At 38.9% G+C, this 23,008-nt stretch overlaps 1 protein-coding gene across 3 annotated transcripts in view; it reads right to left on the bottom strand.

Annotated features, from left to right (window-relative positions):
• The window catches only part of prom1a (prominin 1a), a 112,433-nt gene that overhangs the window by 2,057 nt on the left and 87,368 nt on the right, over positions 1-23,008 (bottom strand). The window contains exons 13-28 of one of the 3 annotated variants that reach the window (XM_050042854.1): positions 22,849-22,972; positions 20,633-20,736; positions 19,764-19,848; positions 14,702-14,848; positions 12,877-12,948; positions 12,313-12,405; positions 9,041-9,058; positions 7,497-7,550; positions 7,327-7,407; positions 7,174-7,242; positions 6,524-6,613; positions 5,135-5,250; positions 4,368-4,391; positions 3,885-3,953; positions 959-1,061; positions 70-106 (exon numbers count right to left, since the gene is read on the bottom strand). In XM_050042854.1, coding sequence (XP_049898811.1) covers positions 992-1,061; positions 3,885-3,953; positions 4,368-4,391; positions 5,135-5,250; positions 6,524-6,613; positions 7,174-7,242; positions 7,327-7,407; positions 7,497-7,550; positions 9,041-9,058; positions 12,313-12,405; positions 12,877-12,948; positions 14,702-14,848; positions 19,764-19,848; positions 20,633-20,736; positions 22,849-22,972 — 1,216 coding nt within the window. In that variant the 3' untranslated portion in view covers positions 70-106; positions 959-991. The remainder of the gene's footprint in view (positions 1-69; positions 107-958; positions 1,062-3,884; positions 3,954-4,367; positions 4,392-5,134; positions 5,251-6,523; positions 6,614-7,173; positions 7,243-7,326; positions 7,408-7,496; positions 7,551-9,040; positions 9,059-12,312; positions 12,406-12,876; positions 12,949-14,701; positions 14,849-19,763; positions 19,849-20,632; positions 20,737-22,848; positions 22,973-23,008) is intronic. The other 2 variants (XM_050042855.1, XM_050042856.1) reach the window with 2 other exon arrangements.

Here is a 23,008-nt window from a genome sequence, read left to right as displayed (position 1 = left end):
TGCTGTTGGATCGGTTGCAACAGATTCAACTAAATGGCTTCTATCTAAAATGTAAGATGTCAGACTTACTTACTATGGTGTATTTTAATTCCAGTCTTCAAGGGCACTGGGAAGGCAAATATTGGAGAAAAATGAATTAGATTTTTACATATTAAGTGAATAATTCAGAACATACTGTATTACTTTTTTATTCTGAATGGCCCAGGAGATTAATGCAGCTCTGGCTGGTTTGTGAAATAACAGACATAAGAGTGCAGTCAGTTAAGTCTTTCATGAAGCTCCATAGAGGGTTCTCAAAGACTGCATGGTGCTTTTTGCTACTGGAAGAATCTGACTATTGTTATAGTAGTCTTATACAACCTGCTGTCCTCTGGGAATAATGCATTCCCCTCCAGATACTAAAAGCTAAATTCCAAAATGCTGTATAGCATTTGGTTGAAACTTTGACGTTATGTTACATGACATTAACTCTGTTAACAACCAGAGTATGTCTTAAATACTGACTGTTTTGTAAATGGGGCAGTTTTTAGAACCAAATTGTTATCCTCAATAAGCATCAAACAAAACAGAAAATGAGCACATAAGCACATTCAGCTCCTCTCCTCTCTAGTCAATTGACTAAGCAGTCACAAGTAGTTTGACATAAATACCGTGACAACATTTATGGTTTGTTAGTGATTCCAAAATTAGCAATTCTCACCACGATGGTTTTCCTGCAAAGTCACTGTGAGCAGAAAAGCACTAAAAGAGGCTGTAAAGAGGTGTTAAAGAGTTTGGTTAGAAAAAGAAATCCAAAGAAAATAGATTAAAAACAGGAGAGAGATAGATGGCTTGGGGACAGCAGACACAGCAGGACAAGATGACAGCTGTGCAAAAAGAAAGATTTAAGATTGGAAGGAAGGAGTTATATTAAAATGTCTTAGAGAAACAAGAGGTCTGACACAAAGTTTTTCAGTACCTTTCAGGAGCCAGAACACGAGCTGGCTCTCTGTCACCAGTCGATGTGCCTCGGAGGAGCCGAGGCCCGCGGGAACCTGTTCATAGTGTCATAGGTAGGGATGCTACCGGCACAGAACAACATACAGAGGAAAAAATATTAACAGCCACAGAACTCAACAACCGCTGCTTGCTTCTCTTCTTTAACTGAGCAAAGAGAAGCAGGACGAGGGGTTCACAAGGCAGAGAGCAGAACAGCTTCACCAACATCAAGATTGACAAACTGTACGGTCAGTTAAAGTGGCAATACGTAAAGTTATTCCTCTCTGAAACTACAAGATAATTATATTACTTGGTGTTTTATGGGGTTGTCGATCAATATCAGTGACGCAAGAATTAGTTCACCAGAGATTAGATATCAGGCTCTCAAAATTTTATTCACACACTCCCATTGTGTTCCAACCCGTCTCATAGTAATGCATAGGGAATCCTTGAGCGCATCTATGTGACACGCAACTAAAACACATTGTTGACAGGTGGTTCATATTGTGAAACGGTCACGGTTATATTTAGGCAACCAAAGTACTGTGTTAGGTTTAAAAAACAGCTCATGTTTTTGGTTTGAATAAGTAGAATGTTACATAGCGTGACGTGAATATGCTGTGTGAGTGACGTCAGTATGCAGCGATGGTATGTAAATAGTGTAATGTTACGTTAAAACAACACTGACTTATGCTTTCACACGGGACACAAACTTTGGTCTCCTGGATGAAAGTCTGGTTTTGTTTGACCTATTCACCTCCCCTTTCTTCCCATCCTAAACGGACTGTTCATATCACATGCGAAGGGGCGCGACAAAGTGGCTGAACCTGGAGGATGAAGTGTCAGTGTTCCAGTAGCTACTGTTTGTGGATAAAGGTCAGTAGAGGTCATATATTACTCATTGCCCCTTTTAAAAATTATGACGGCCTTTTGGACATGATTTACAAGTTTCAGTCCACCATCTTCTATCCATTTTGAGAAAAATATAGAAGTAAATCACAGAAAAAAAGACAATTCCATCTTTGAAAAATGTTCAAGTAAAGACCACAAAATGGCAAATAAAATATTGTCTTTGGGTTTTACTTTTCAGCAGTCACTTAAAAACTGGATAGCACCATTTGGAATAAAACTCCACTCATGTAAGAGACATGTTCAATAAGTTTAAAGATAATTGTGAAAGTAAAGATGTCTGCTGTAGCTGTTTTGCTCTCTTCCGTTATCTTCTGTTACAGTTGGTTGTCTGTCCAAACGCATCCTCGTCCCAGTGCAACTTAAAAATACGTATCATGCAGTTAGACGTTTTGTTAGATTAATAAGAAAATCAAAGGAGCAGCATTCGCAGCATCACACCAAAGTTTGACATGCTTGCCTCTCTCTGAACAAAATGATCAGGTGTACATTCATCGGACTTTGGCTGACTCTAAATGAGAGGAAACAGGAAGATTTTTCATTCCACATCAACATCCCAGTGCACATACAGAGCATGCAGGAGGTTAGTGATACATGGAAGACTCCCCCAAAAACCACAAAGCAGGACATCTGGCAATAAGAGAAGTAATGGTAGCAACATTATTAACATGAGACTGACTGAAAAATTTACAACAGCAATTCACACTAATCTCGTGTGTGTGTTAAGTACAGAGCTCAGTTCAAGGACATTGTTACCTTAGTATAAAGACAGGTAGCAGGAAGCAGTTAGCCTAGCTCTCTCCAAAGATCAAAAATACCATTTGCAGCACCTCTAAAGCTCAATAATTAACATGTAGTGTCTTGTTTATTTGTAGATAATCAGAAATGTAATCAACACAGCTCTGTGAGGCTGTACTTAAACACAGCAGTACTTTGAGCTAAATGCTGACATGCTCACAATGCCAGTGGACTCTTGAATAGTACTGAGTGTCATTAGTAACACCTGTGCTTGTCCTACTATGATAAGTCAAAATGTTTGCTATGACAAAGGTCCATTTCATGCCATGACATATCACTAAAAACTACAGATGTAACCACCAAAAGTCAGTAGGATTCATCCTGTGGGAACCATAAAAAAGAACAATTTGCTGGTTTAAGGGGAAGTTTTGTGCTGAAACAGTTTCTTGATGAACAATGGGACACCAAAGCAGTGATGGACTTAGGCCGCCTTAGAAAGGGCACCGGCTGCATGTGGTGGGCCAAGAGCATGCAGAAAGTTTTCTAGCATGTAGGGCAGCCTATATAGCTCTGCATCATGTTTTCTTCGAATGAAGGGCACCCTAGAGGGGACTTTATCATGTTTATTCTACCGTAGGGGTGTCGAAGAACATTGGGACACCAAGGAGGGTGAACTGCCCCTCTGTTCCCCACTCCCTGAGTCTACCAGTCACCAAAGTTAATGTGCCTAGCTCTTGTCCACCAGATACAGCACACTATGCGAGCTTTAGAGTTGTCGGTAAGCTTATTTTTTTTCCATTCTAGACAGAGCCAGGATAGCTGTTTTCTCTTGGTTCCAGTCTAAATGCTAAACCAGGGTACGTGTGGCTCTACTTAACACAGACATGAGAGTGGTGCCAATCTTCTCATCTAACTCCAGGGAAGAAAACTGAAATACCAGTATCCCAAATTGTTGCACTATTCCTTGAAATTCTTTGACAAATCTATTTAAAGCTCTTAAAGGTACTTTTTAGATTTAAAATACTAAATGTCATATTGGATGTTTTTCAAGAAAAGCTACCATTACTTGTCAGCTTTCATCTTATTGTTCAATTTGCTGACCTCCATAAATTTGTGCGTGTGAATGTGCGTAATACATCAAATCCCTCAAAGGCATGCACAGTTGTCCAGCCACGTCATTTTGCGTGTAAAAAGCCCACGTCCCCAGGCATGCCTCCACCGCCCATAACATGCAGTAACAGGATTATTATAATGTTTACCTTGTCATCATAGGATTTGGGATACCTTGTGAGCTCTCACTATGATAACCATTATTACCAATTTCCATACTGAAAACAAAATATTGTATACAAAAAAAGGGATGAAAAATGTAATGTGAGAGACATGCTGATTAAAGTTTTAGAGTAAAAATGCTTTTCTTTTTGAGTAGTCAAACTTTTCAAGATGTTAAGAGATAAATATTTTTTGAGTATAAACCATAGTGTTTTATTTACACTATAACTTACAAAAAACAGGTGGACTTGTAAGGTAATGATTGCAAGAGCCCTTCGTGAAAGGTAAGGGGCACTTTTCAAAGGTAGCACACGACAAGAAGCCACACCATCCACCCATAAGAGCAATTCCAAGCTTAAAAACGTAAACCAGCACCAAGAATTTAGTAAACAAGTCTATGTACAAGATCCAGAGAAAAGCACAGAGTGATAGGAGCTGAAAGGGAGAGGGAGGTGGGTAAAATGTCTTACGTTTTCATGGGAATTGTCTCAATGCTATAAAGATACACAAAAAAAAAAACAACATAAAAATGTTATTGAAATGCTCAGCGATAGAAATGCACCAGAAAGTCAGAAAGCCTTTAACCCAGCACAGATCACATGACGACAGACGCCACTGATCGAGACATTACATTGTATTTGTGTAAAGCCGCGATTAAATGAGCAAACAAAAGGTCCATGAGAGAATAAATATAAATTGACAAGCGTCAATGTTTCTTTGTAAAGTGCCAAGTGCTTGACAGAGAGGAATGAAACGAAAAAAAACAACAAAAAAAGATATGGAAGATGGAAATAGTAGAAATGGTTATCACAAAGTAAAATGCCAAGTCCCAGAAACAGAGGAACTACAAGGGAGAGAAAAGGGAGGAGAAAATAAATCAACAATAAACCCTAAAAAGGTTAATGTTTTTGCTTTTTATCTAAAACTCAAAACTTTCCAAGCAAGTAAAACAAAATCTAAATAAATAAATATATAATTAAACAATATTCAAATCCTTAGGTAAGTGCATTAGCAAACTACAAACTGAAAAGGGAAATTCCTCCCACACGACAGATATTACTTGAAGAAAGCAGGTAGAAGAGAAGCTGAAGAAGGATGTCCTGCAACCATTGACAGCATATAAAATATGTACTGTATGACTGCAGACTGTCTTAAGGATCATCATATCTCATTCTTTAAAATACAAACTATAAAGTAAATGTATAATTGCAGTAGAACAACAAGTACAAGTACTTACTCATCGTAAACATCCTCTGTGTCCATCCTGCGGTAGTACTTGGCTAGTTTCACTGCGAGGATGATGCTTGGGAGCAGAAAGAGAGTGCTGCAGCCCAGGCCCATCCAGAATGTGTTCTGTGAGGAAAAAGACAAAATATTAGAGCTTAAACAATAAGTCAATTGACACAATATTAAAAGACAAATATTTTGACCACCTGTTGCTCACTGAAGTCATTTTCCCAGCAAAAATAGCAAATATAATCTAGTTCCAAGTTATGAATTGTGAGTATTTGCCGCTTGTCTTTGTCTTTTCTGATAGTGAATTCAATATTTTTGGGTTGTAGTCTGTTGTTCAGACAAAACAAGCAATTTGAAAGATGTCACCTTGGGCTTTGGCTCATTTTTCACTTTTGTCTGACATTTATAAATCAAGTGGTTAAGAGATTAATCAAGAAAGTAATGATGAATGAAATTGTTAGTTGCAGTCTAATCTGCATTTGAATGCAGAATCTTTAGGCAACGTTTGTAGATCGAGTAAAACTGAACAATCATGTTTGAGTGGCAAATAAACAGTCGTAGAAAGGCTGAACGCATTAGCTGACATGCAATCTTTGAACCCATCTGCTATCGTCTGGCAATGAAGGAGCTTTATATTAGCTTTTTGAAAAATGTATCTGCATTCATATGCAGATATATGTCTGTAGAGATAAGTTGAAATGACCAGGGCAAAGAGGAGGAATTCTTGGCCTGTGGTTCTGCTTGCCACACTTGGTCACCGGAAATATTGGCCGTTACCCACGGAGGCTAAAATGTCATCAGGCCGATCTGATGGGTTCTGAGATTGGCTGCAGTCCTACAAGGTGTTTTAAATCAATTGTAATTGAAGTCACACTTATTATATGACTATACATTGTATAGTTTTGATCTACTGTATCACTTTGTAAAATTAATTTACATCGACCAAGATTTCATAATATTGTATAAGCAATCCAAGTTTCAACTAAACTAAAAATACCCTTAAAACAAGCTGTTTTTGTGGCTTTTTATGCACCATTATAAACAGATTGGGCGACTGTGGCTTAGAGGTAGAGCAAGTCGTCTACTAATCGGAAGAGCAGCAGTTTGAACCCCAAATTGCTCCCGATCGCTGTTCCATTGGTGTGTGAGTTTGTTAAAAAAACAAAACAAAACTAAGAAGCAGGTGGCACCTTGTAGGGTAGCCTCGGCCACCAGTGTATGAATGTGTGTCTGTAAATGGGTGAATATGACTCCATTTACCATGACATACCTATAGTAAATCTGCTGTGATAGACCCAGCCCCAATAAGCCACAGCTAACCTCCCTGTCACACACATTCCCACTAATGTTTAAATGGGGTTTCTTTTTCTAAAATCCCTTTTATCGTTACCATGGAGTCGACCAAGAAACTGCAAGCAATGATATCTGCCGTGTCCACCATGTTGCTGAAGGGCTTGCATGGTGCAACCTCCATAGCCAACTGTAGAGAGTGAGATATAAACAGTAAATGTCAACACACAAGAGATTCAGGAATACGCACTGTATATCAACAGTAACACCATCCCCCTTTTCTGTATGTTTAATTCAAGAGGAAATCCTGTTATGTTGCTGCTCATTCAAAGTGTCATTAGACAATAGATCATTACATGTGTTCTTCTGAAAACAACAAAAATATTGTGATTGAAATAAAACCGCTCTATTGACTGCTCTGAGATCAACAAACAGCCCTCAAACATGTTTTTTTTTTTTACTTTGTTGTGAATTCCTTAAGTTAACTACAGCAGAAACCAATGAGCCACAAAGCAAATTCCTCAAATTTATAGAGGTTGTAACTGTTATATTCGTCTTCTCTATATTTACTCCAAAACTCTTATGTAACATGCAGCCAGGTCTTTTTGTCAGAACATGCTCCTCTGTATACCTCCAGTGTTTGGGTTTGACTTTAATGAATATTAGAATGAAAATTTGAGTCAACACTTGAGAACTGCAGCTAAAGTGAGAACCACATAATCTTCAACAAGCTAACAAATGAACACTTACGGATGTTTTGACCCACTCTATGTATTGATGGAAGTAGCCGACAATAGTTGCTGTGTATTTCCCCGTTTCCTGTTGGAGATTAAGAAATAATGTGATGTTACAGATCATTTTACAAATTGAGAATATAAACAAAACAAGTGATCCTTCAGTTACCCGATTGATTAAGTGTGAAGCATTCTGGGAGATGAGGTACTGCGCAGCATCAATGGCATCAAGAACTGCTAAAACTTTGTTCTGCCGAGAAGAAATGCGAGATTGACATCAGTTTAAGCTTAAACCATACAGTAGTTTCCACATTCAGACTGAAGGGCTGGTTTACTTACGGGCAGGTCTGTGGCTGTTCTCTCCAGGAACCTCATACTCTGGTTCAATGCGCTCTTTAAAAGGGAAATTAAGAGCACTTATGAACACCAGCAGTGTCAAAGGTCAGGGCACACAGTCAGAGGGCATTTTACACCAGTGAAACACAAAGGAGACCAGGCAACAACAACACTCAATGAGCAGTATTCTGCTTTCAGTACAAGCATGCTGAAGAATTTTGTTCCAAAATTAAATATCCACAATGTAATAAAAGAAATGGTCCACTTAAATGATGCAATTGCTAACATACAAGGCGTTCTCATCCCACATCATCAAATGTGGGCAACCCCAGGTCATCAAATAGCAGCGCTTTTTCATGCCTCTCCCATGTGATACAGAAGCTGAATGCACCCTTTCGCCTCTATAACGCGGAACTGGGTGAAACTCGTTATAACGTGATTGTCGAACACTTGCAGTTAGATTAAGGCAACAAAACTACTTAGTTAGGTTTAGAGGAAACATGTTTTGGTTAATGCTACGTGTCATAAATATTTCACGAGTGACGTCACCCATGGACAAAAGTTACATAACGTTGTGTTAAAACTGCACCGACTGTGAAAATAATGGATGTAACTACCATGACACCACCCAGTGGTTTGTGGACTCCGACTGTCGCCATCTTGGTTTTTTTAGAGCCAGAGCTGACCATATTTGGGTGAGAGTCTGGCGCTGTGAAGAAGCTGTGGACACTACTGGCAGTATGCCTGCCACTCAAAGCGGCCCACCCTTAATTATGCATGACTTTTAGCCTTAATAACATTTAAATGGGTGGGTTATAGAAAAATTCACCACCCCCGACAGTTGTCATGAATGTTGAAATTAGCTACAGAGACCAAAACTGTTTTTGTACCAGGCTGTAAACATATTTAATCATGGGGGTCTATGGGGATTGACTGGCCTGAGTGGCCATTAAAAGAACTGTAGTTGATGCCCCTTCCACATTGGCTTTATTCTTCAACCCCTAGATTGCCACTTGGTTTCACACGGGACATGAATAGCGATCTCTTGGATTTGCTTTTTATAGTATGTCAATTGCTCCCAGCGTCAGATATTGCCGCAAATAGGTTTACATTGGAACTAATTGAAAGCCTGGTGCCTTTGGCATTGGTATCACATGCTGCTTGGCTTGACAGAGTGTCAGTTATTGATAACCTGGGAATGAGAACGCGCTGACTGTATGTAACAATTGGACACAGTTTTCCTTTATTTTCCCACCGATGATGAAAAGGACAGAACTGTTACCAAATTAATGATTAAGTAAAAGTAACATTGGTGGATATTTTTTAACATTTTGGTACGAAACCCTTCATGTTCAACAACACCATAAAGCATGTGATCTCTGTGTAAATGTAAATACAAAAACACACACACACGCTATCCTAAAATACTACCTATGGGAAATATTTTCTCAGACTATTATGTCATCTGTGAGATAAAATATCTCTCTAAATGCTCCAGATAATGAATGGGGACACTAAATACACAGGATGGACGTGTTTCAGCTTACCCTCGCTCTAACATATTTCTTGAAGTTGAGAGTGGAAAAAGAAAAACATGAAAAGCTGTTGTAAAAGCTGCGTTAAAGTGCATCTCTGCCTGACAGAATAGCTAGAAGCTGTTAATCTTTGGTGTTATTCAAAAGAATGACATTTCCTTTGACAGAGAAAATAAAACTGAATATTTAACTTGTTTTTTACAGACATGGCATGATTGATGACAGATGCCTGAGGGTCAAAGACACTGCTTTTGATGATATTAAATGAAACACTGAAATATTTTCTCTCTGTTGAGGATGCATCATTCTCTTAAACAGGCATTAGCATAAGACTAAGACTCTAGTTACTCACATGCAGTGGCTTTGGCATACACCATTACACTATAGCACATTACAGCTGTTGAGCTGATATACCTTCTTATTAGCATAGATTATCTTGAACAAATGTTTCCTTAAGCCTACATTTAATGATTTTAGGGCACTTAGGAGGTAGCGCAACAAGCTGTAATCACAACACTGACACCACCTCATCAAGTTTTTAGCAAACAGTATCTTATTAATACATCAAGCACACAGATGAACTTTATCATTCATTAAGAGTTGTGTTTCAGGCCATCTGATTAATGCAAGTCCAATTTTCACTGTCTTTTAGCTCTGTTTTTGGTCTCCACCAACTCCCGAGGGAAGTATCTAGGTCTTCAACTGCTAAATGCTCCACTGTGTTCACCAGGGTGTAGCTCAAGGCTCATTTATGCTCCCTTTACATACGAAAATGTATACGTCCGTTTCAAACGATGTTACTGTCACTGCCCACATACTTCCATGCGTCCTTTACGTTGGCATGGATGTTAACCAATATATCCACCAGGGGGCAGCCCAGAGTCAAAAGTTTATGACAACAACAAACTCAAAAACAAACATGGCGACTGTGGAGGAGATATTAATAATGTACCTCTTGCATAAAAGACAAAAACAGAGACAGCATTGTAGGAGGCAGTGGTCGGTGAGGCCGTTAAATACGTCGCAACTGGAGGACGGAGAATTCTTTTCTCTAGTACTGCCGATGAGAGAAATTGAATTGTTATTTCTTCTTCGTGTCTAACTAGAGCTACGTATCAGGTAGTGACAGCAACACTGCCCCCATGGTTTCCAGTGGTACTGCTCCGTTTGACACGTATCCGTAAGCTTTATGGAAACGTGCAGAAATACGGACGAAATGAATGCAGAGCACGGACAGAAGGCTCGTCCGTATCCGGATCCATATAACATTGAGCATAAATGGGCCTGTTCTATGTTTCAAACTGTTAGTTTACAGTGAGTTGGTCAGTGCAGGGAGATTGAACTAAAGCAGTGAAGTTGGCCAAAGAACCAAAAACAATGAGCTGGAAGAAGCTAAAATGCTCTGTAGAGCTGAGCCTTGTGATAGCTCTCTGTGAGTTTACTAAGAATGACACCTTTCACAATATAAATAACCATTTGATCCATTATTGATATAAGCATATTGATTACAGCAGCTTTAAAGTCTAGTTCAAATACTTTGTGTAGATAAAACAACACATGCTAGCAGTAAATAAAAACAATATGCCCAATAAAATGGGGAAAATCCACTTTTGTTGTGGTTGTTTACGTTGCGTCTTTTCCTTCAACCTTAATCATATTTTCCGAGGGAAATTTTAGTTCTTTTAACCTGCACCCTATTTCCTCATGTTTCTGTGTTTAAATGACTAATGGGAACAACAGTTTTTGAAACTGGTCCAGTATTGAGCAAGACCACTTCAACCAGCAGCCGCGAAATAGGCTGTAATGTAACCACTTGGGGCATTTGTCACCACCTGTTATTGTCCACAGAGCTTGTTTTTACCACTGACAGGCTCAGGTTGTCATTCTCAGTGTCTGGCAACATTATGAAACAACCCTACAGAGGAATGAGAAGTTTTTCCTTTACCTTTGGCTTCATCTGGTTGGTTTGTTATTGTGTGTAACCAAGTCTCGCTCAAAAGCAAGACAACGGTAGAAATCTAAGTGAAATTGAAGAGAGGAGTGATGGGAAAAGTTTGTTGTGTAAGAGTACAGAAAGTACGATTTTTAATGTCAAGGCTGAATATTTAGCTGATTTTGAAAATATGGAAGAGTCTTTTCTTGAGCGAGACTTGGTTATAAACAATATACAGACTGGACCATTTAAAAGGTAAAGAAAAACGTGTTCTTTCTCTGTCAGGTCATTTCCACAATGTTGTGAGACACTTAGAAAAACTATCTGAGCCTGTCGGTGTCAAAAACAAGCAATTTCAGTAGACGCAAACTGATGGTGCATAGTTGCTCCACATTGCAGCCTGTTTCATGGCTGATGGCTGCAACACGCTGTCTCAGTTGAGTGCCTAAATGAAACAACAGAACATTATCACGCAGTACACACTTTACATCCTCGTTGTGGTGGGGATGTTAAGTCATGTGACTGTGGTCTAGTTCGTTTAAAGCCTAATGTTAGATTTTAACTTCTGGCGATTGCATTTACACTTCAAAAATCAGGAAAGCTGTGTTCATTTGTGATGATTACTTGCATAACAAAACATGTATCATAAACATTTGTTTGCCACAGAGTTTAGTTTCTGCAGTAATCCAAGATTTGATGGAAAAATCCACTTTTTGATGAGGGAACCAGGGCAACGCTAACTTCCACATCGACCTACAGAAAAATGTCATCACTGGAGCAGTCTATATTGGATTGATTTAAAAAAATTGTTGTTTCCATTAATCACCTAGAAAATAAGGAAAATAGAGTCCACGTTGACAAATACCAAACTTTCCCTTTAGTTAACCAACCCAGCCAAGAAGAGGTGACGCTGTGCTGCATTTACATGCACCTGAAGCAAAAGTTAAACAAGAACTGAACGTTTTTCACAACAGGAAGCACCCCCAATCGAAACACAACATGCCCTGTGAGAGATTTGGTCTATTCCTCTTCATAGCTGGAGTTGTTTTTTGACTGCCACACAACAAAGTATTAAGTAGAATAACATTTACAGTGTATTGCACAACTCTAGCTTTGCTGTGAATGTTATCCTGATGTCATGTCAGGTCATTGTCTTCAGTAAAAAACACATTTAACCAAATTAATGCAAAGAACATAAGTCGCTGTTTTTGCATAGTTGTAAGTGGTTTAGGGTGGATGCTTCCTTTGAGGAGATGACTGGACAGAAGATGTAACCCAGAAAACCAAGAGTCCAGCCAGGCATGATTATCTGGACAGAACACAGAGACACACACACACAATGGGGCATTACCATGGCCTGCTCCATGGGGATGATCTGTTGAGTATGGATCTGCCGCAGAGTGCCGATGTGGCCTTTCAGAGCAGTCTGCAGAGCGCCTCTGGGCTGAAACACACACATGCAGAGAAACACGCCATGTTATTGAAACATCATTTATCAGAGCCCTGAAGCAAATTTCAGCCCATAAACTCAAATACAAGACATGTCAGAGAAGTTAATTATTGTTTCCCTTGCTGGTCAGTAATTAATAAATGTTTGTATTTCTCCTGTGTGTAGACCCTTCCTTTGGATTACACAACCTGTGAGCTCTGTTCGTCTGGAGGATCCTACAAGACTCTGCATTTACTGCAGAGGTGAATAAATCTGTTGCCTTCCTGAAACCCCCTGAAGGCAGAGCAGAGCAGTGAGACTACTCCCCCAGAGTCTGTATATAGAGCAGAGCTGTTACGTTTTGGACAAAGATGCACTAAGCTAGGAAACTAAGGACACCTAAATCCACCAAAGTGCCTCCATGGCCTCCAAAGAAACACTGTGTATGTTTGTATATTAGCCAGGTTGGCATCAAGGTGTTCTTACCATGAGGTCTGTCTGGGCCTCCAACTCTCTGGCATATGAGAGCAGGTCCACCAAAGTGACTCCTTTGTTGACCTGAAGGTAAGCAGGTATAAAAAAGAAATTGTGACATCTAACTCCTCTTAGCAGTCATGTTAGGGGCAAAGTACTCAGATAACTGCCGTTATTAGCTTCATAATTAGGAAGCGGCCTCTTTTATTTTTGTTCTTTGTGTTGCTTTTGTTAGGACCATAGAAACAGGATGAGAGTAGAGTGGACATTCATTCATTGATTCGGTCCATAATCTTCCGCCTAAACAAACTGACTTGGGGCAAGTTCATGAACTCACTGAGGTGAGGTTTTGCAGTAATGACTAAAGGAGCAGTGGAGTAGTACGTGTTCAAATAAGCTATCCTTTACTTTTAAAATATTACTGTAACATAAACTGAAAACTGTAGCTGTCCAAAGAACGACGGGGAGATCCCCTGCTCAGTAGACAGCTGAGAGACGGAGACGATGGGGGTAAACAACATGGAGATTGCCGTATTTTCACATCTAACTGAGAGAATTTGAGTTCATTTCGACCAAAACCAGAATTTGAGTTTGTTGGAAGACAAAGACAGTTGGGGTGACTTTTGTTTTGTGTCTGTGGAGTTTGAATGATGTCTTAAGATGAGTTAACAAGGCAGCTAAAGAAAGAAACTTAGATTGGTGTGCGGTGGTTCTCTTTTTGTTTTGTTTAAGGAAACTAGTAAGTGTGATACATTTTACAACCCCACAGATGTGCGTTGTCACCATAACAAATAACAACAACCACCATTTTCTTTCGTACCAGTCCAATGACCACGGCAAACAGTTCAATATCCATTCTACTCTCACTCTATTTCAGTGGTTGGTACACATTTTAAAAATCCCACTTCACCTCGGACAACTATTAAGTTAAATAATAAATACAGACACCTGACATAAATAAGACTGAGCTGCTGTATTTAAAACATCAATACAGCAGGATTACATTTTAAAATCACATCAATAAAAGTAAAACAGAAACACAGCCTCCTTAAAACTTTCTGTTAAGCTGCCAAGTCGATAGAAATCTCTTAAATGATGTCGCAGATCAAACCAGTCTTCTCAGCTGCAGGTCTTGTAATGTAAATGAAGTGATTGGAAACCTGCATAAATGTAACCAGAATGGCTTTAATACTTACACAATCAGCAAACATTTATTGGACACAAAACCTCTCATCCTGACTTTCAGAGAGTGAGTTGTGTATCAGGACAGGTGGTGCACTTGAATGGAGTCCTAAAAGCTTTTTTTTTTCTTTTTGCCCTCTCAGGAAATAAATCTAAGCGAACATGACAGGTAGTGTTGGGGAAGACCGGGAATGCCAAGTCCCGGCTTGTTCTTACACACTCTTTGCCTTGGCAGGAATGCTTTTGGATAATAGAGCTTCAGTGATCCTCAACAGAACCCAGTGTACTGTGTCATGTCGCAGCTCCTATTAGGTGAAGCATGGCTGCCTGCTGTATGTTAACTGACAGCCAAGGAGGAGGCTGTTTAACTGACCCTCAGGGACCAAGCTATTTCTGGTTACGTACCATTAAAGTACAAATATAATACAAAAACGCTGATATATATAGAACAATATATTGTCAATATTTACACTGATGTTTCACAAACTGGTCTTATACGTATAAACTGATGTAATTTTTGTTTATCGCCTGCTTGTCCCTTTAAGTTTCTTTTCATTTGTGGACATTCTAAGTGTATCCTGTTTATGATTAACCCCGTCTGTTAGTTCAGATGTATGTGTTTGTTTCTATATTCATGTGAGTATGTTTGTGTCACCTCTTCCAGGTAGTCTGCATAGTTGATTTCTGACAGTCCTGCTTCAGAGAAGTCCAGGAGGTTCTGCTTCCCTTCTGCCTCTAACAGGATTATTCCCCTCAGGTCGATCTTAACACTCTCCAGCTGACTCACCACATCCTTAGTAAACTGTAAACACAAAAAACATACAGCAGTGGGTTTGATAAGACCTGAAGGAAAAACATTACAGCTTGATATTTGATCTAAATGTTTAACATTTTGTGTTGATTCTCATATAATCATAACCTATCATCAGATGTCATTCACCTCATTTGCCTCTTTGTATGCCCGTTAGAAAGGCGTATAAGTTTAAGCCTGTGTACAGTGTAAACAGGGAATCCCTTTAAATATATAAAAACATTGTTAACATAATGAAAGGCCAACAAAAACGCAAAACAAATGTTGGCACTTGGATGACCAAAGATCTAAAAGATGTGGTTTGGACGGAAGTTCACATATCCCACTAGAATGGTGTTCCCTGATGTTTGTGTGGAAACGTTCTCCTTGTGTCTACTGTAAATTGCAGTGCTCATTATTGCATTTCTGCACACAATCTTTTCTTTTAGTATTTTTTTTTAATCTTGTCTTGATGACTTTAATGTATTTGTAAAGCACTCTGTATTGCCTTGTTGTTGAAAATCGCCATACAAATAAACAAATTGGAATGCAAAACTCACAGTTTATGTGTCAATAACAATAAAGACGTTTGTCCAATTGTTTATTAGGTTTGATGTTACGGTCTGCGCTGAAAGCCATAACCATAGAGAGCCATATGTTGGCAAATATGATTTTCCAAAAGGGATGACTTGAATAGAAATATGCAATTTCACCACCAAAAAAGAAAACATATGCTGTTTTGTGGCACCATAAAGAGAACACAACAAAAGTGTTGGCAATGAAGTTGTTTGTTCCTAAACTGACGTGGCACTAACGCTGTATGTAGATGGGTTGGACTTCCAAGAAAACCAAAAATGTCCATTATAAGTTAAGTTATTGTTCTGAGTATACAAACAGTTTTCAAACAACAACAAAAAAATCTTTAAGAAGGATTTAATCAATCAAATCCAGCTCACAGATAAAAAAAACGTAAATCCAAAGACAGTATTTTGACGTATAATCCTTTAAGTATTTAGTATTTAAGTATTCAAATTGGTTAGAAGTTGCCGTCACTGCTGCTAAGAGGGTCATACTCTGACACTGGAAAGAGGGGGATCCTCTAAACTATCAATAAGGGCTCAATACCCTGGCAGAATCAGCCTCCTATGAACACCTTATTTATAAGCTAAGCAATAAACTGGACGTCTTCTTGGAAATCTGGGAACCATTTCTGATGCACTCCAGAGTTCAACTCAGAGTAGTGTCTTGTCTTATCTTGGAGACAAACACACTGTCACAGCCCAGTGGTTCAGACTGGTATTGTTATAGTTAAGGGGGACGGGGTCAATACAAATTTGGTCTCCTCAATAGTTCTGTTGCAACCATCATCTAGCTCATATTGATTTTGGATACTATTTGACTTTACTTGTATCAGTAAAATGTGTGGAGGGCTTTCTACCAGAAAGGGCTCTCTTAGTTAAGGCTTCTAAAATAAATAGATAAAAAAAAAAAAGTCGTGGTTTGGGTTAAAATCAATACATTACATACATTAAATGGCTTTGATGGAAAAAACCTACAAGGGATACATCTCCCATGTGCCACAAAGACACGCCTGCAAGGAATCTGATTGGACAAACCCTTAACCAATAGCGTCTCTGCTGTCATGCTCAACCAATCAGTTTAAACCGCGGAGCTAAGACGAAGTAGCTCGTGCATGAACGTTATAAGCAAGTCCGCCCAACGGTTGTAGTAAGTGAAATATGATTAATAAAGGTATTAAAATATAATATGACATAATGACCAGTTCATATTTTGAAGGCCATATGAAATATAACGCCAAAATGGTAGCTTAAACAGCTAGCTTATAATATCTTGAAAACTACAAGCTAGTTTAGCGGTAACTCCGAACAAGAGGGGGCGTTGTTCGGCTAACAGCTGCGTTAGCACAACATTAACCGTAAGCTAACGTAGCAATAGTGTCAGTCAGGTAAAGGCTAACGTTAGCCGCTAGCCATGTCGTACAGGGTGTCTACAGCTATCAGACACTTAAATCCCAAGCATTACAAGACCCATACAAGTTATTTTTTAACCAAGTTTTCGACTGTTATGTGGACAAACCATATTTTTTCTCACTCAAGCACTGAATGAAAGTATCAAGTAGTACCGTTATAGTCTTGTGCAGAGGCAGGTTTTACAGAAGGAGTATATTTATTAGATTGAGTCAGGTTAATCTACATTTTTTTCAACAGGTAATTGTAAGTATAAAGTAAAACGACAGTATCAGGTTCAATTGTAGGTTTAAAGATTTGTAACATCAGAAATGTGGACTTTCATGCTTGACTAATTTTGACAAACTAATAAAAAAAAGGATGAATGAAATTAGATAAAATGTTGGTGGCAATTATGTCCTCACGAATTCAAATTTGATACTATTTAATGACTGAATACCTGATATGAAAACAATTTAAGACATTTTAAGGACCTGCAGACACCCTGTTGTAGATGTTTGTGTTGGTTTTGTTGTTGTGGAGACTGGAGACAACTAAAGCTGTTGGGGAATGTCAGTGGGTAAAATTGGATTTCCATGCTAACAAGTATTGACAACATTGCATAAAGCCAAGCCAGAAAGTTTTTAACATTACAAAGTTTATTCTTGTGCAAATAAGTCTAGCTTGAGTATTATGAACTTAACATGGCATTGTTTTTGTAGGTGGTGTGTGCTACTAGACGTCCATGAAGACAACCCTGTCCCACTCCATGGATTAGTAAAAATAAATGGACACTATCTAATGACTTCAACTCCTGAGTGGAAATAAATGGAAGTGCTCCTGGAGGACCTACCCTATCAGGATGTTAGACATCTCTGAATTTCTGGTAAGTAGGCTACCATTAGTTAATATAACTAATTTGTGTTTTCCTGTTTTACTTTTTATGGAACTGAAAATGTAGAGACCCAAAACAGGTCAGTGTATTTCTGGTGGAGTAAATCAAAAGCTTTCTCTCAAAGACCCAAGATAATATGGAGCTAAATTGGTCAGATTACACTTCTGGGGCCGTATTCACAAACACTCTCTGAGTATACTCTCAGAGAGCTCCTAACTTGGACTAAAATTTTTTAGTAAGGAGTCCTAGCGTAGGAGTGATTTAGGAAAGTTCTCTGAGCAACTCTGAGCAAGGAAGGGGCCAAAATTTTTACCTTAGTGAGGAGGTGTGGTAGACCTCACTGCTAGGTATGACACATTCTTTGAAAAGATGTGATTGTTTGTCAGACATGCCTTCTGTGAGCTCGCAAGATGTAGACACCCAGTGGAAATGAACTACATCACAATATGAGACTGAAAGTGTTGTCATTTTTTGTGTTTGATCACTCTGCTGTTGGAAGGTTGAGACGGTCACAAGTCATCACTGCTGCACTGTTCCATTTTTCCATTTTTCTAAATATCTTAGCGTTGTGATCATTTTATTTCTGGCGTTTTAGTGTTATTGGGTGGGAAATGTGTGCCTGTCCCTATTTAGACCACAAACATAATTCCTGCATGATCTAATCGGTAGCATTTCATCTTCTCACAGTCATCCAGTGTTTAGAGAATATTTCTCCAACCTCTTTGTGTTTCCACCATTTTCTCCTCTTCTTAAGAAACTCTAAAGCCTCTTAAAAGTCCTTCTCCCTGCTCCTAACAGTTTTTCACCTTTGGTTCTTTTAAGGTCTACGGTGCTCTGTGAATAACTTATATGTTTACTCATTTTAAGGGGAAATTCTTTGAAAATATCACAATTCTAAGAATTTTCTAGAATTTTGTCACTAGGAGCAACTCTTAGCACTCGAAAGCTTCGTGAATACGGCCCCTGTTAATGACATTACAGTATCATCATGCTGAATGCAAGTGACCAACTTTAATGACATGTCAATTGCAATCTGAGAAATAGGCCAATTTCTATATTCTCACATCGACATGATAGAGAACCATATTTCACCATGGGAATAAAATGTATTTTGTTAAAGAGGAGAAATTTAGATTTGAACCAGACAAGTATCCATCATTTTAAAAGATTCTGGCAGCAAATATCTGACAAAAAAAAATCAGTTTTATCTCATATTTTTGTAAAATGTTATTACAGGCGATAAAATAACAGACCCTAAGTCTTTGTGCTGAAATCCTGTCAAGTCAAGTGTCAGAATTTCTGGGAACTTAAAAAATGTGCAGGCCTTAAATGAAGACAAATGACCAATGTGCAGAGCAGCATGGGACATATCAGCTGTTAGCTGGAAGGAGCCAAGGCAATCTTGCCAACTGGCAGGAAAGTACAGAACGTCTCAGGCAGGCAGGCGTGGCTGGCTCAGGGCCGAGGAGAAATAGAAACTTACATCAGTGTGGTGTTTCAGGCGTTCACTGAGGTAAGGGCTGAGGCATGTTAAAGCTATCAGCGGTCGCCATACTTTGTTTTGGCAGCGAAGAAGTCATTATGTAATGCTAATGAGATGCTGCAGCCAAGGATGGGGATTTTTGGACACCCTGTATCGTTATCTTATACAGCTACATGTTCAAATTGTATGCTAAATGAGTTGTAACCCTTGTCTGAACACTAACTAGAGTGCATTGCTTTATTATATATTACCTGCCCTTAATGGTATTTTATGAACATTACTGCTGAGAATAGTTTATAAAATTAGCATATACTCCAAACAAAAGCACACAGAGTTCCCTGACTGAGGGCTTATTTTAAACACAGTTGTACTGTATACTATCTGCATGTTTGACTTTGACATATAAGTGAGATGAGAAGTTTGGAAATAGTTTTTAAAGTATACCTTTTTAGCTGAACTATAGCATTATGTCCTAGTTTAATATCTGTCCTGTTTAAAGCAATAAATCATAATAGAGACCCTCAGATAGTCCCTACAACATAGGACACAATGCAACCAATGGTGTGTCTTGACTTTACTGACCACTGTAGTATTCAGGAACAAGGAGATGTTGAAGACTTTGTCCAGACGCATGGCTGAGTAGATGCCTTTGTTCTCTTTGCAAGTGCTGAAAAAGACACACATATGAACACACAGGTATAGCAGAGAGAAAGGAAGAGAAATGTCAACTCAAAAGTTTCAGAGTGGAAATATTTGCTGCCACCAAGTGAACCTGACTGGAAGTACATGACATACTGACGTTTCCTCTGATAGAAAACAGTGTAATGCTCCCCAAAAGCCTGGAGTATTTGCGATCCCACGATAACATTCAGGCAGCTACATACCATATAGACTCACATAATGTACTCTGTATTAGCGCTGCTTGCTTTTTAACAGGCAAAAGACCTGTTGCAGCAACATTGCTTTATTTGGAAATATGACTGCAGGCCCGCCATCCCAGTTACTGAATATTTGCAGCCTCTCACTAGAAGGAGATGATGAAAGCTGATGCAACCACTGAGAAAGAGGCTGAAGTAAAGCAGCACAGATAGTGTAGAGAAATGATGCTAATTAGCTTGTCAAGGTTAATAGAAACTCTTATTTGCATCTTCATCAATGGAAATAAAATATTCAGTTGCGTGCCTGATGCCTGACCCGACGCCCGCACCAGAACAACAAATTAAGCAAAATGTGAAAAACAGCATCATGCAGTAATTCTTCAGACCATTATTGAATACACGGCTTGTCATGCTGCAAAATCCACTCAGTTTTGTAACCAAACCTTAATGTGAAATGCAGATAAGACAGTGTGGAGCAGGCCGTGAGGAGAATAATCATCATCAAAGCATTGCTTCTGAAAGGTGGCAGACATAACACTGTCACCTAAATACATAAAAATGAGTTTGCTTTGCCTGTACAAGCTCTCTGCTGTCAGCTCCAGGTCGGAGTCGTTGTACATGTAGCCAGGGATGAAGTTTTTCCACTCTGGGTTAACCAAATACGGGGTGTCCACAACCTGGCGGATCAGGAAGAGGATAAGTAATGAATTATTCTCATGGGAAGCAAATGGGATCAAACAGTAAATTAAATAAACCTGATTACAATTCAAGACCAACACACAGACCCAAACAAAGGAGTGTTCTTGTTTGTTTGCTTGTGAGTTCTCAAATATGTATTTTTTTAAACCTAAGTGGGGAAAAACAACCTTACAATTCATGTGTTTACTGAAAGTATAGCTGTGTAAGAATGAGTTACTGTATGAGGCTGAAGGAAGCGTGCATGCTCACTAAATCATCCCACGAATGACTGTAATAATGGTTGAACTAATCCCAGCCTAACACTGTGTATATTCCCCTTAATACTCTGTTTGCAGAAAAGACGACATGTCGCTCCCTTTATCAAAACTTTTCTGAACTGAGACAGCAAAAGAGCAGAGGGGGACGTGCAGGAGAAAATGCTGCAAGAATATCAATTTCAACAAGTTGTCTAATTTATTGTTCAGTTCTGAAATCTGAGAAGTTTAGAGTTTTTATACCACATAAATCAATTGAAGTGACAGCACTATTCCTTTGAGCCACATGTGCTGAGTGAGGCGTCAGACTTAGGTCCACTTTTTAAACTTTTGCTTGTATGTCTAACCTACATTGTCTCTCTGTGCTGACAGGTGACCTGGTATGTGGCTGAAGTTAGGCCACTAAAGCCTCTTCTGGCACAGCCCCTTTCCTTCTCCTCCATTATTGAGACAGGTATATTTATATCTACTCTGTGTAATATTAATCTCCTCTGACTTTTGTAGGTATTATGTGTTTTGTATAGTTCCCTCTTTCCTTTATACAAACTCTGTCTCCTTTTTCTTCTAGTTTTTGGTATCTTATTATGACATTATTCATGTACTTTTGTACTCTTATATTCATGGTATCTTATGGAAGTGTATGCAGTCTGGATCTACACATCCTCTGTTGTACTCTGACATTAATAATATCTCATTATCTTATGAAATGTAATATTTATGTTGACATTGTCATGCATTCATTCATTTTTTCCCATACCCACTCATCATGTTTCTCACATAAAAATATGGAAAAGTTGAATGGCTATCGTGCCAGGATTTTTTCGAAGTTTTCCTTCAGTGTCTGACTTGTTCGACTGAGCAAACACAGCCTCCCTCTGTCATTCCATAAACGACCTTCTTGAAAAGGTCTGCCTTACAATATATCCAAAAACCTGTTGATATCCAAGTCTTTAATAATGTTTAAAAGTAGGTGTGTTTATTCTTCCGACCAGATATGTGGGCTCTCTTTAGGCATGCACCTCTATGCCAGCCTTGCAAACTGTTAGCATGTTGGTTTGTGTACAGTGTGTTCATGACAACGCGAGCTGACCGTTTAAAGGCAAGAGGCTGTGTGTTGCAAACTGCGGGAAAAACCTAAATTAAGATGCATATTCTGAATGCCCTGTGTACATATCCAAATAATGGTATTTAAACCCAAATAAAATCGGTATATTCAATGCTTCATTTGGAAAAAGGCTTGTGAATCCAACTGAATATTCTGTGTCAAATTTGGAATATTGTCATATTTGGAATAGTAGTGGAATATTAGTTTGCATGTAAACGTAGTCACTGTGGTTTACCCTGCACCAGCTGGCACCCAGGAGAGAAGCCCGCCTGTGCATGGGGTGTTTTCACTTCTTTGAAACAACAGCATATTTCACTTGTTTAAAAAGAAAAACTTTATCTGTCTCAATTTTATGAGAGAATTGAGGCAAAATTAGATTTACTATGTTATGGATGGCTTCAGTGCAGCAGGATTCAGACTTGTTACAAACAACAGTGTGCCACCCACAACTGGGAGCAACTGCTGTTCTCACAAGCCCACCTGAGGGACACTGACATGCAGTAAATAGTACAGAAGAGGAACAGTGTCTATATTTTAACTGTCTGGCAGAGACACTCTTTTAGGGGTTTAGGTAAAAGAACATTATGGACTGATGTACATATTCCAAGTCACAATCAAAATACAGAACTATGGTCAGTATCAAAATTAAGCTAAATTACTACTTGAGATGTACTGTACATTTTCTTCCTACACAGTGAACGGTGTAATTTTAAGGGTGGCTCACGACTTACATTGAAGATTTCCTTGGTGTGAAAGGGTTCACAAACAAGTTTCTCCATGTTTCCTCCAGCCAAGAAGATGATTGTTACCACTCCCATCAGCACCCAGGAGAAGATGATGCTAAATCCGACGCCGCTGTGGAGAAGGACAGACAGGCCCTCAGGTACAGAC

Source organism: Epinephelus moara, chromosome 4 (genome assembly GCF_006386435.1).
Source record: "Epinephelus moara isolate mb chromosome 4, YSFRI_EMoa_1.0, whole genome shotgun sequence".
NCBI classification, from domain to species: Eukaryota; Metazoa; Chordata; class Actinopteri; order Perciformes; family Serranidae; genus Epinephelus; species Epinephelus moara.
Note: the sequence above shows the minus strand (reverse complement) of the source record. Positions and strands in the feature narration are given on the sequence as shown.